A 12121-nucleotide genomic window follows, 5' to 3' on the forward strand; every position below is an offset into this window, starting at 1 on the left:
GATGGCCGTGAGTGTTAAGAAGCGCGTGGTAGTCAACAAAGGCAGTCCCGTGCCGTGTTGAAGATGTTCTGCAGCCCGTTGACGTGGCGCTGGGTCTCTTTGTGAGGGAGGCCCGGGCACGTGAGACTGCACCTTGTTGGTGCTGGAAATGAAGAGTAGAGCGACTCTTTAGCCAGGCAGCGCGCCGGTGATCAGTGGCAGCATGGTGTTGTGTCGGGTGTCGTTGTCGCAAGGTAGGAGAAAGGGAACGTCGAGGAGACCAGACACGAGAACGAAGCACTGACCTGCACCTGGGCAGCCATGACGGATGCCTGCAAGTCAAAATGGACGCCCCGGCTGGCCTGCAACGGCCTAGCGAGGGGAATCCATTCAAGCATGACAGCCCGTCTCTGATTGGACACAGATTTGAACATTCTCGATTATCTGCAGGGGTGGCAGCCGCTGGTTTTGCTTCAGATTCCAGCCCTGGCTCCACTAGGGGATTTGATGACGATCCCACCCGCGCCCTTCACCAGCACCAGCAAGACACCGATGCATGGCAGCCGAAGGACACGACGCACGACTGAGATGCCGCCTGTAGCACCGTGTGACGACGCGACACTGTGGCACTTCCAGACGTTGATGACAGAAGGGCTGGCACCCTCCTTAGCAGGATCGACCCGAGAACTAGCCACACAGTGGCAGGGATTAGACTGCCATGCGTTAGCTCAGTCCACGGGTGTGGGGGCTTCCTTTTGTCAAAATCTGCCGCCGCACCGACTCACAAATAGCACATTACGAAAGCTGCAAACGTCGAGAGTGCGCCGAGCAGCCCGAACACACGTCAAATTATCCAGGCAGTGCTGCTCCATCGACCGTTCACCACAAGAACGCCTATCACCATGGCTAGCAGCTCTTCGGCCCCTACCGGCGCCACTGATGCAGTCTTGAAGCCATCCGAGCCCGTGCCTGAGGGTGCGCAAGAGGTGCAGGGCATCGACTTCAACCAGTACACGTCGCGCAGCATCACAGTCGAGGAGCTGGTGGGCGGTTATGCCAACATGGGCTTCCAGGCAACTTCGGTGGGAGAGGCTGTGCGAATCATCAACGACATGGTAAGTTGCTTCTGCCCGGAATATCCGAATGCGCGTGCTGCGGCGTGTCAGCGTCAAGTGCGGAGACAGCACTTGCGTATGCCGGGAAGTTCCCGTCCGTGCACTGTCCCGAAAGACGAAACATTTAGCCTGATTTGGCGACGCGACACCACCGTATCGAGAAGCCTGGGGTTCCTGCTAATGAGAAACAGCGCGCATGGAAGGACACTGAGACAAATGAGCCCACGACGATATTCCTTGGATACACGTCGAACCTCATATCTTCGGGTCTGCGCGAGACACTACGGTACCTGGTCCAGCACAAACACGTCTCTGCCATCGTGACAACTGCAGGCGGTGTTGAAGAAGACTTCATCAAATGTCTTGCGCCAACCTACCTCGGTGCTTTCTCTACTCCTGGCGCCGGGCTGCGAGCGAAGGGCATGAACCGCATCGGTAATCTTGTCGTCCCTAACAGCAACTACTGCGCGTTCGAGGACTGGGTAGTGCCTATCCTGGACAAGATGCTGGAGGAGCAGGAGGCAAGTAAGAAGACAGACGAGCCATTGCACTGGACACCAAGCAAGATCATCCACCGTCTGGGCAAGGAGATCGACGACGAGCGATCCGTCTACTACTGGGCATGGAAGAACGATATTCCAGTGTTTTGCCCGGCGCTGACAGACGGAAGCCTGGGTGACATGTTGTACTTTCACACATTCAAGTCGTCGCCAGAACAGCTACGCGTCGACATCGTAGAGGACATCAGGAAGATAAACACGATCGCAGTACGCGCGAAGAGGACCGGCATGATTGTCCTAGGTGGAGGACTAGTGAAGCATCACATCGCCAACGCGAACTTGATGCGCAATGGAGCTGATAGTGCGGTGTACATCAACACGGCGCAAGAATTTGACGGGAGTGATGCGGGAGCGCGGCCAGACGAGGCTGTCAGTTGGGGGAAGATCAAGCTAGATGGAGATAGCGTCAAAGTATACGCAGAGGCGACGGTAGTGTTCCCGCTCATCGTTGCGGCCACGTTCGCACGGGTTCAGCGGTCGCAAGGGCAATGACAAAATGCAACTTGTAGCACACCAACAGCTCGTATAATGGTGACGGAGACACTGCTGTTGACCGAAATAAGTGGGCTGGTATGGGAGCCATGACTGCTGTATGGAGCAACGTTGTTGGCGCGGAGAGCTGACGCAGGGAAGGCGCGGTCGGGCCCACCTTCCCCACTAGTCTCAAAGCTCTAGCGTGACTGCCTAGCCGGTCATTGTGGAGCGTTAATCGATAAGGGGAGCTGAGCTTCGTGTTGATGATGCTGATGACGATGGCGCTATGCCTGCGCAGCCTTGTGCTATGAGTCAACCAGCAACTTGGGTATTCTGAGAGGCTGTGAAGGGCGCAGAGCCTCCAGGTTGAAGGCGTTGATGCTCAAGCTCCATCGGTTCGGGATAGCGCAGCGCGTGGGCCAGCCGATTCCCAGGTAGCTTTACCGCCTCACTCTGTCCCTCTGTTGGCCATCGTGCCGCATGCTGGTAGGCTGCAGCCTTCTTTAAGCTCCAGCCACGCCCAGATCCAATCTTCCCTTGTCCAAACCAACTTTCTAATATCTAGCCATACCCCTAGAAGCACCCATCGCTTGCTGTTTCTATTCGTAACTATCCATACACTTCATCGACGCGATAACGCTACTAGCTTGGTACACTTACCGATCAAAAGCAACACACCACCGACGTGCAGCCTCGTGCATAACTTCTCTCACCAATCCGTCCATCTGCACTTTTACCCAGCCATACCTTCACCTCAAACTGCCCAAACGCTCTTTCTCTCCACTTTCACATGCGCCTACACCTACGGAGCAAACATGAGCGTCAGCGTAGAGCAACCGCTACACTTTAACCAGCAGCTCTCCAGCCCACCACATTCGCCAAACCACGTACTTCACACGCACACGCCAGCTTCTCCTCAGCCTCCGCCACCACCACCGGCTGCTGAACTAGACATGAATACCTCAACCTCCGCTGACACGATGCCGTCTACAGGCCAGAATCATGATCGGGGCGATGCAGAAATGCAAGATGGAGATGAGCCCGCCCGTCGCGATGCTTCCACAAACACCATCGCTGTTGAGATATCAGCTATAGACGAGGACACCATGGACGTCACGCCGGATGTCGAGGCGGAGTCGTTACTGCCAAATGGCTCATCTGAGGCGCAAGAGGCTACTATCACTACGCCGGCATCACCTGCGCCTGTGCCAGACGATACCGTGAGTCAGACTCTACCATCATGAGAGCGCTTCAACTTGATTGTTCATTACTGACGCTGCCTAGACAGAGACAATCATTCCCACAGACCCCCCTCCACCCGTTGACCCCGACGCGCTACCTCCACCTGTCGATCCAAGCACACAACCCCCGCCTCCTCCTCCGCCAGTCGATCCCCCGCGCTCCGACTCAGGATCTTCTGACGACGAAGACGGTCTCCCACCATGGCATCCGTTACCAGAAGACTTATCGTCGCCTGACGAGGGAGAATTGAAGGAGATCGAGGAGCGGGGAGAACACAGTGCTCTAGATCACGAATACTGGGAGGGCGAAGCGTTCAAGCCTCTGGAATACCCGGAGTACACTGCTGGCGAAGCAGGACGTATTCACTGGGCGATCGATGCATACAATGGCACGCAGGATAAGCAGAACCATGAAGTGGTCATGAAGTCTGAAATCGTCACTATCGGAGGCCATCAATGGCAAATCAAGTTCTATCCTAAGGGGAATGATTCGGATTATCTCAGCGTCTATCTCGAATGTCTAAGTGTCCAGGATACAAAGGACAACAAGGATAATGAGTTCACCAAAGACGTGTCTAGCGACGAAACAGTTGAACCAAGGGGAGAGAAGAAGGCAGATGAGATTATGGTGACCGCCGAACATGCACCAACAGACAGCGTGACTGAGGCATCTGCTCAGGTCGTGAAGCTTGCGCAAAACCGACGTGACAGCGCCAAATCAGCAGAAGACGTTGAAATACCAGTAGTTACTCAGCATACACCCCTTCCGCTTCTTGGGTCGAAGAAGATGCCTAAGCGAAACAGTGTTGCCGCGCAGATATCGGTTGTTCTGTACAATCCAACAGAACCTCGGGTGAACTACTCGCGGAATGCTTTGCATCGTTTCTGCAAAGGCTCTCCTGACTGGGGTTGGACGCGTTTCCATGGACCACACTACGACATCTCTCGTCGCATACCCGGCCAGCGCATGGCACTCCTTCGTGACGACAAACTTGCCTTCACTGCCTACATTCGGGTTGTGGAAGACCAAACCGACTGTTTGTGGGAGCATCCGATCAGGGAGAACCCGTGGGACAGCTTCGCGATGACAGGACTACAAGGCCTCATGCTCGGAGAAAACGCTAGTGCGCCTGGCGGCAACATGATCTCTGCAGTCTCCTCATGGATGCTTTTCAAGCCCTTCCGGAATCTCTTGTACAGCATCAACGTTCCAGATCCCAACGATGAGCCATTCACTCGGCCTAAGCCACTCACCAGTGCTTTGCAGCAAGTCTTATACATGCTACGAACTCAGGTTGAGCCTGGGGCTGGCCCTGTCGCTCTCGATGTTATCATCGATGCATTAGAGTGGTATCGTATACACGAGGGTCTCGACAAGTTGGATGTGATGGAGACATGGGAAGTCTTGCGCCTCAAGCTTGAGGAAGAGCTCCAGGGTACACCTTACGCTGCACGACTGGATGCTATCTGTGGACCTAAACGCGACTATTCAACCGGTAGACCAAGTTACCGTGTACCTGTAGAAGGTGTGGACAGCATGCAAGATGCTGTTAACCAGTCACCTGATCTCACCATTTCGGGGCAGCATTTGCCAGAATTGTTGACGATTGAGCTGGATCGGCATAAATTCGACAGTGTGAAGACACGCTCGCACATCAAGGTTCTGAATAAGGTGACCTTGGATGATCAAATAGTAGTTGCCGATACTCCGTACACACTATACGGGTTCGTGGTCCACAAGCAAACACTTCAGTCTTACGTATACCAACCAATACTCCGACCCGAAGGACCAAATTCACGCTGGTACAGCTATTCTGACAGTAAGGATGAGAATCATGTCAAGTGCCTTTCCAAACACGAAGCAGTGGACGCGCATGAAGGCAAACCTAGCAGCACTCAGATCATTGGCAATGACCCCGTGGCATACATTGCAATGTATATCCGAGACGATGTAGCTCGCTCAGCATTCATTTCAGACACTGAGTCAGAGCGGTGGAACGTCCCAGAATGGCTCAAGTTGGAGGTAGAATCCAAGAAGAGTTCAACTTCCCTTCCTCCGATGCCGCCACCACCGATCGGCGAGCCAAACTCTGTGGTCGATCAAGAAAAGGGAAAAGAAGTAGTCGCAGAGCCGCCAAAGTTGCTTGACTTCCGTGTCATCGATTCTCAAGCATACCTAGAACATGAAGGTCCGGGTGTCTTCGACGCTTTTGATGCGCGTTGGGAAGCTGAAAACTCAAAGCACGTTCATACATTGTCGCTATCAAGCAATGACGGGTGCAAAGACATTCGTGAAAAGTTGATGGGTGTTTTGACCGATGTCAAGGATCCGCGACAAATAAAATTTTGGTTCATTGATCCTACACGTGGAGCGTTCGATCGACCGAACTTTCTCAGCACTGGAATTATTGAGTTCTCTGCTGGCAGCTACAATAGATACACAGAAATCAATGGGTGGACTCTGGAGGTGCCGCCATCTGCCTGCCGAAGGATCTGGGTGCATATCACCGACTTCGAAAAGCTTCCTGAGCTTCCAAAAGAAGAAGAAAAGGGTCCGGAGGCCTTCCACCAAAGCACTTCTTCGTCTCTACCGGGAGCTGATGCTGAGATGGATGCGATCCAAGTGGTTGAGAGTGCTGTTGAGCCATCTTCTAGTGCCTCGCCACCGCAGATACCCACACCATTGGAGGATACGTTTATGAGCGGTTCCGACGAGCCTACTGCTGCACTATTGGAGCAAGCATCGCCTCGCGGGTCAGAAGTTAATACTCTACCACCGCCGCCACCTACAAACAACACGGAAAGCAATGATACTGCTATGTTAGAAGTGGAATCAACTCCCGCCGTTGACCCACCGGCTGTTGATGTCATAATTCCAGGCGCCGGCCCTGGTGATACCGAGATGGGTGGTACACAAGAAGACATGCCGCCCCCTCCGCCCCCACCAGTTGAGGCCCCTGTACAGCCCCTGCACCCCCCCCCGCCAATGCGGAGCCCCACACCTGAACCACCTCCCGACGAGATCTACTTCTTCCTTAAATTCTGGAACCCTGAAAAGCAAGCCCTAGAGGCACGAGGATCGCACATCGCACTCAAGTCTGCTAGGGTAGATGAGACACTTGTGGTATTGCTTGGCCTGGAAGACAAGAAGAAGATGGAGATGTGCGAAGAAGATGAGTTGACTAACACACGGTCTCTAAAGCATCGCCGCACCTTTGCGCAAGTGGATTTACACAACGCGTGTATCATCGTCGTTTCGTTACCACTCTCGGCTGAGAAGCGTAACGCACTTGCAGCCCGCGCGGCATTTGCAGACCCCCAAAGCTACCTCCAATTCCGCGCTTTCGCACGCAATTTCCCTCACAAGCTACAAGGCCACTTCACTTATAACTACTTCTCTAGCGAATACTACAAGGGCGAGATTGTCAATGGTTTTGCGCACGGTCACGGTACTAGGATATACCACTCTGGCGCCACTTACGATGGCTCCTTCCGCCTGGGCAAACGCTACGGCCATGGCCTGTACATTTTCCAAAACGGCGACACATATGACGGTGACTGGGTCGACAACCAGCAACACGGTACTGGTACCTATGTCGAAGCCGCGAACGGCAACACATATGTCGGCGGATGGCAGAACGACAAGAAATTCGGTGAGGGTGTTACGCACTGGAAGAACGCCCAAGAATCTGAGCGACTGTGTAGAATCTGCTGGGATGGGGAGGCAGAAGCGGCTTTCTACGATTGCGGTCACGTAGTAGCTTGCTTGACGTGCGCACGGGAGGTGCAGAATTGCCCTGTGTGCAGGAAGCGTGTGTTGAGCTCTATGAAGCTCTACTACGTGGCTTAGTTTTCTCAAGGGCAGCTTCTACCGAAAAGTTATTGTGAAGTCTCTTGCAGGACCACACAGCATCGATTCAAGGGCGCACACGCGATGTGTACCTTCAAGGTCGGGTTCTGAAACACCCTTCGTTCAAAGACATAAATGGGCCGTATAACTTGGAGATGAGAATCAAGGAGTTTTTGGTTACGGGCATCACAAGAACGAGATAAGGGGTATCGTGATAAGTATTGGCTATGTATGAGTTAGGAGTCTGAATGGTTTGGGTTCGGGCGTTTTATTCGGTACTCTTTTATTTCAATTTCTTGTATCAGGGTGCTAAGGCGTAGTCTCTAGACGGCTTTACGATCACCATCAGATCTTCACTTCTCGACTCTGTGCTTCAACCAATTCTTGATTTGACAGAATGAAACAAATAGTTGAATGCATATTGGTATCGGAATTTACGTCGCTTCTGCAAGATCAATGAATTCAGTGTGTGTTGGACTGGATGCAGGTGGCCTTTGCGCAAGGTCATAAATGAACAGGTGAGTGCTTAAACACCATAGTCTGAGCAGTCGCACACCTCTATCCACTCGCTTTGCCATACAGCTTTGAGTGCACTATAGTTCTCAGCCTGGGTTGACTGAGGTGTACCTCTTGTTCCTGTAAGTACGGCATTGCTCTCAGTAGAGGGATGCATGATAGTCCTGCACTACAATTCTCTGCGTGAAGATGTACGGACATGGCTATGCCGACGCGATGGCACATTGACAATCTTTCGGAGTACGCATATCCTGTGGATATTAATAGACAAGACTTCGGTAGTTGTTCTCTTGGCTGTTCAGGTCATCAAATGTGTCGCGCAAGTGTATCCATAGAGCCCGGTGTTAAGTATCGACGCGTTCGAGCGGTTCGGAAGTGGGACTTCGGACTGCGGTATACAGGTTCGGGATCCTGTTGGTTTGCATCCTCTCACGTGATCCACTCACATTCACTCACTAGCGTACTCTCTCGTCCCTATATAAACAAGGGACTTCTCCTTCGTACATAGAACAATCAACTCCATACTCTCTTCTTGTTCTACAGATCCGAGCGATCATTGTGATTGAGACGCTGGTCGCATTGCGATAAGGAAGATGCATGCACTAGGCTGTTTCGTTAAACCGAAACGCTGGATGGAACTGCAGCAGGCGCGGACGCGGTGGTACAGGCAGAATCGCTCGACACGCGACACGCGACGCGCTGTTCCCGCAAGCACGGCATGTGCCGAGCGCATTACGTCAACTGCCAACCCGACCTCCTTTCACCACTTGCAATCCCGTATGCAGCGTCAGTCCGATCTTACACGTAAACACTAAAGCGATTTCGCAAGACGCATATGCCAGCCTTGACAACGAGCGACGGCTCTTATCCAGCTTCAAGCGCTCAGTGGTGATGCACGTTACCCAGTCTTTCAACCCCCTTTGTTTGTATAAAAGCTCATCAGAGGGCACCACTGTCTTTTGACCAGAGACTGGTCTTGAAAGAGTCTACCAGATTCTTCCGCCTACAGTAAAAATTGTGGGATACTCTTGCTCATTGATAAGCTGGGCTGTGTACCATGCTCAGGCAATTGAATAGAGCAGCAACCTTCTATGGAAGTGCCATGCCGTCTCATTTGATCTCTTCTGATCTCGACTTCTATCGTTGCCTCTCCAGTTCGACACTGAGCATTGCTTTTTGGTTTTATGACTGTACTTCTGCGCACCGCATACTCACCGATACCGGCGTTCATTCACTACCAGGCACCGGAATGTGCGAGAGGCCTCAAAATCATTTAGGCGGGGTAAAGGTCTGTGTCTCTGGCTCACCATCATAAGATCTTCTGCTCGTACAGACAATTCTACTGCATTGCATACTCACCACGACTAACTGCTAGAACAACGAAAATGGCCCGTTCAACCCGACTACGATCCAGGCCAGAGCGCCGCATCAACTATGCCGACACTTCGGAAGCAGAGCTCGAAGCTGGCACTCAAGTGCCGCCTGAGCCTGTCGCATCAGCTCAAAGGCGTGGGCGTAAGTCTGCTCTTCGTATGAATGGCATACACGCCTCGTCTGAATCTCCAGATGCCTCTCCCATAGTTACTCCCAAACGCGTCACTCGTGTCAAGGCTGGCGCGGTCGTCAAACCGAAATCAGGACCGAATGTACACAAGAAGGCTCCGACACCGCAGAAGAAGGAGCGGCCGACGAAGCAAGAGTGCTCGATCTGCGCGACACAAAAGACCACTACTCGTTCGTTCAAAGCTCCTAGTGATGCTTGTGAGCATCTTCAGTCTATCTGCAACTTGTGCGTTGCAAAGATGCTCAAGACAAAAGTCGCTGAACGCCAGCTTGGGAAGGCCGAGCTGAGCTGCCCCTTCCCCGAATGTGATCATCTGCTAGACTATACGGCTCTCCAGGCCATCGTCAGTAAAGCTGCGTTCGAAGAGTAAGTCATTCTCCATGATGCGACTGATCTATATGCTGACCCACTATAGCTACGACAAAGCCGTCACAAAGCACACTCTGTCCATAGGAGGGTCGTATGTGTCCTGCCTTTCCACAGCCTGCGGGTTGCACTTCTCAACTCAAAACTGCGAGAACAACAAGCATGGCAAGCAGCTGGTCGCATGTCCCTACTGCGACTATGAGATCTGTCTGAAGTGTAATAGGCCGTGGAAGTCGCATGGAAAAGGCAGCTGTGATCAGGCGAAGAAGGCAGAAGAAGAGCTGTGTGTAAATGCTGTCAGGAAAATGGGAGCCAAACCATGCCCCAACTGCGGTATGAACATCCAGAAGAACGGAGGATGCGATCATGTGACTTGTAAGTGTCAAAAAAGCCTATATGCAAGCCGTCAAATTCGATGCTAACAGACATTTTAGGTGGAAAATGCCACCATAACTTCTGCTGGGTGTGTCTCGCCGGATATACCAACAACATTCGGCACCGCGATGACTGTCCTCACGCGCGGGTTTACATTGCTGCCGAACCTGACAATTGGGCTCAGGACAATTTGACCGACGCGCAGATTAACAACTTGATCGCCCAAGCAGCCGCTCGCCTCGATGATCCTACTCATACTCCTGTGGCTGCTCCTGCACCCGTCCACCAACAGCCACCAGTGCCAGCTCTACCCACAATTCCACCTTTCGCTGACATCATCGTTGGAGAATTTATGAACGTCATTAGAAGGGCTCGCGATGGCGGCGCCGAAAATGTAGGTTGATTGCCTAATCATGGGCCTTCATTCCTTCTGGAACTTAGTCCTGGTCTTGATGTTGGTGTACACGTAGCGAGAAGGTGGCTAGGAGTATGGGTATAGCGTGTGTTATGGAAGCCATGAGTGACTCGTCGTTAGTAATGGGCTTTCGCGATACCACAGGTTAAGGTGAATGGCAACCGTACCCGTGCAGGAGAGTGTACTCTAATTATATACTCTTATGAAATACAGCAAGTATTGCAATAAATAATGCAGTGAGGTCCTTTGGATATAATCTAGTAATGCCGTGATGCACTTTCCCGGGTTCGAACAACGAACGATAGCAGTAGCGCTCCACCCCCAGGCATGATTTCTTCACGCATGACAGCCTGTTGTCTCTTCGTCTACACTCGCTACCGGAACCAGATATTGCTATACAGGACTATGATATATCTCGACTAAGGCTACATCATGAGCGATACCAATTCTGACGACTGGGTTGACTCACCTAACGACTCGCCAGAAGTAGATGAGGATAGACAAAGGTAAGTCAGGTCTCGCGCTGAGCTTTAGGCTTCACAAACACTGAAATTCCTCACTTTAGCGAAGCGGGCAACATGAATGCTAGTTCAGTTCAGCAAGATGAGCAGCAATTTCCGCGAAGGAGCCTGGAAGAAGTGGAGGGGACTGCGTACGTATCTGATCCTCACTGTCAGACTTCGTGAGACTACTGCGACCTCACACATCTATGTTTTGATATTTCAAACTAACACATCTTAACAGCGCGAACGCACGCAGACGCACCTCGTCCCTATCAGCAGGCATCGCAGCTATGTCACCCACCGAACTCGCTTCTGCCCAACCACGCCAACCCACTCCCCCACCTCCACCGCATAGTTCTACTCTGCCCAATCAAATTGAACATGCGCCCGATCACGACCGGAACCGCTCCCCCAAGGTAATTTGAACCCATGCGAAATGCATCTGAGACATACACTGACTTCGTATCTTCACGTCCACAGTCCTCTTTACCAGACTACCATAACCCGGACTCACCGACGCAGAAACGGGGGAAGGGCGTCTTACGCAACCCAGTAGCAGATACATGGCGCGAGGACGCGTACATGAAGAAAGAGCCGACTCATCAGAAGATGACTACTAGAGAAGCCAGCAAGGTGCAAGATAGGTGGAGATGCGAGTACTGCGGTCGATTGAATGAGAGAGGGATTGAGACAACTACGCCGGAAAATCCAGCCACTACCGAGCTGGAAACACTGAGACGTGACACTGGGAGCATAAGGATCGGTGCTGCCGGGCCATCGCGAGCGTACGTGTATCTTCTGGGGTCATACAACTATCTAACATTATCTCAGATCAACAGATCCATCATACGCCCACGCACCTTCAACTTCCAGCGTGTCTTGCGCAAGATGCGAATACTGCAAAGAGAAGCTCCCTTTCAACATTATGACGTACGACGTTCGTGAACTATGCGAGGACGGTATAATATAGGGTAATGTACATCGGTCTGAAGCGGTCATACAGGTGTTGAGACCAAGGGCTAGGGCTAGAGTCGCACGCAGAGTAGCGTTTAGGCGAAGGGTGAATTTAAGGAATGAGGAGGCTGAAGCAAACGATCGGGAAAGAGAAGAGAGCATGAACCCAAGAGGAGACCAGAGTGAGGAGAATGATGCGAGGAATGATG

General features: G+C 52.3%; 4 protein-coding genes across 4 annotated transcripts; all 4 read left to right on the plus strand.

Moving 5' to 3' along the window:
• Positions 1-881: 881 nt before the first annotated feature.
• On the plus strand, positions 882-2146 carry AA0111_g7834 (Deoxyhypusine synthase; the record flags this gene model as incomplete). The annotated part of the gene is made up of 2 exons (XM_028654215.1): positions 882-1094; positions 1286-2146. 2 exons carry the CDS (start codon positions 882-884, stop codon positions 2144-2146), a joined length of 1074 nt encoding a protein of 357 aa, XP_028504723.1.
• A 797-nt stretch (positions 2147-2943) lies between these two features.
• On the plus strand, positions 2944-7219 carry AA0111_g7835 (hypothetical protein; the record flags this gene model as incomplete). Its single annotated transcript, XM_028654216.1, has 2 exons — positions 2944-3348; positions 3413-7219. The coding sequence occupies 2 exons, from the start codon at positions 2944-2946 to the stop codon at positions 7217-7219; spliced, it is 4212 nt and encodes a 1403-aa protein (XP_028504724.1).
• A 1901-nt stretch (positions 7220-9120) lies between these two features.
• Positions 9121-10443, plus strand: AA0111_g7836 (hypothetical protein; the record flags this gene model as incomplete). Its single annotated transcript, XM_028654217.1, has 3 exons — positions 9121-9665; positions 9715-10040; positions 10100-10443. 3 exons carry the CDS (start codon positions 9121-9123, stop codon positions 10441-10443), a joined length of 1215 nt encoding a protein of 404 aa, XP_028504721.1.
• Positions 10444-10887: 444 nt separating this feature from the next.
• Positions 10888-11928, plus strand: AA0111_g7837 (hypothetical protein; the record flags this gene model as incomplete). The annotated part of the gene is made up of 5 exons (XM_028654218.1): positions 10888-10961; positions 11021-11107; positions 11200-11374; positions 11439-11743; positions 11790-11928. The coding sequence occupies 5 exons, from the start codon at positions 10888-10890 to the stop codon at positions 11926-11928; spliced, it is 780 nt and encodes a 259-aa protein (XP_028504722.1).
• Positions 11929-12121: the final 193 nt, after the last annotated feature.

Source organism: Alternaria arborescens, assembly GCF_004154835.1.
Source record: "Alternaria arborescens strain FERA 675 chromosome Unknown contig_18, whole genome shotgun sequence".
NCBI classification, from domain to species: Eukaryota; Fungi; Ascomycota; class Dothideomycetes; order Pleosporales; family Pleosporaceae; genus Alternaria; species Alternaria arborescens.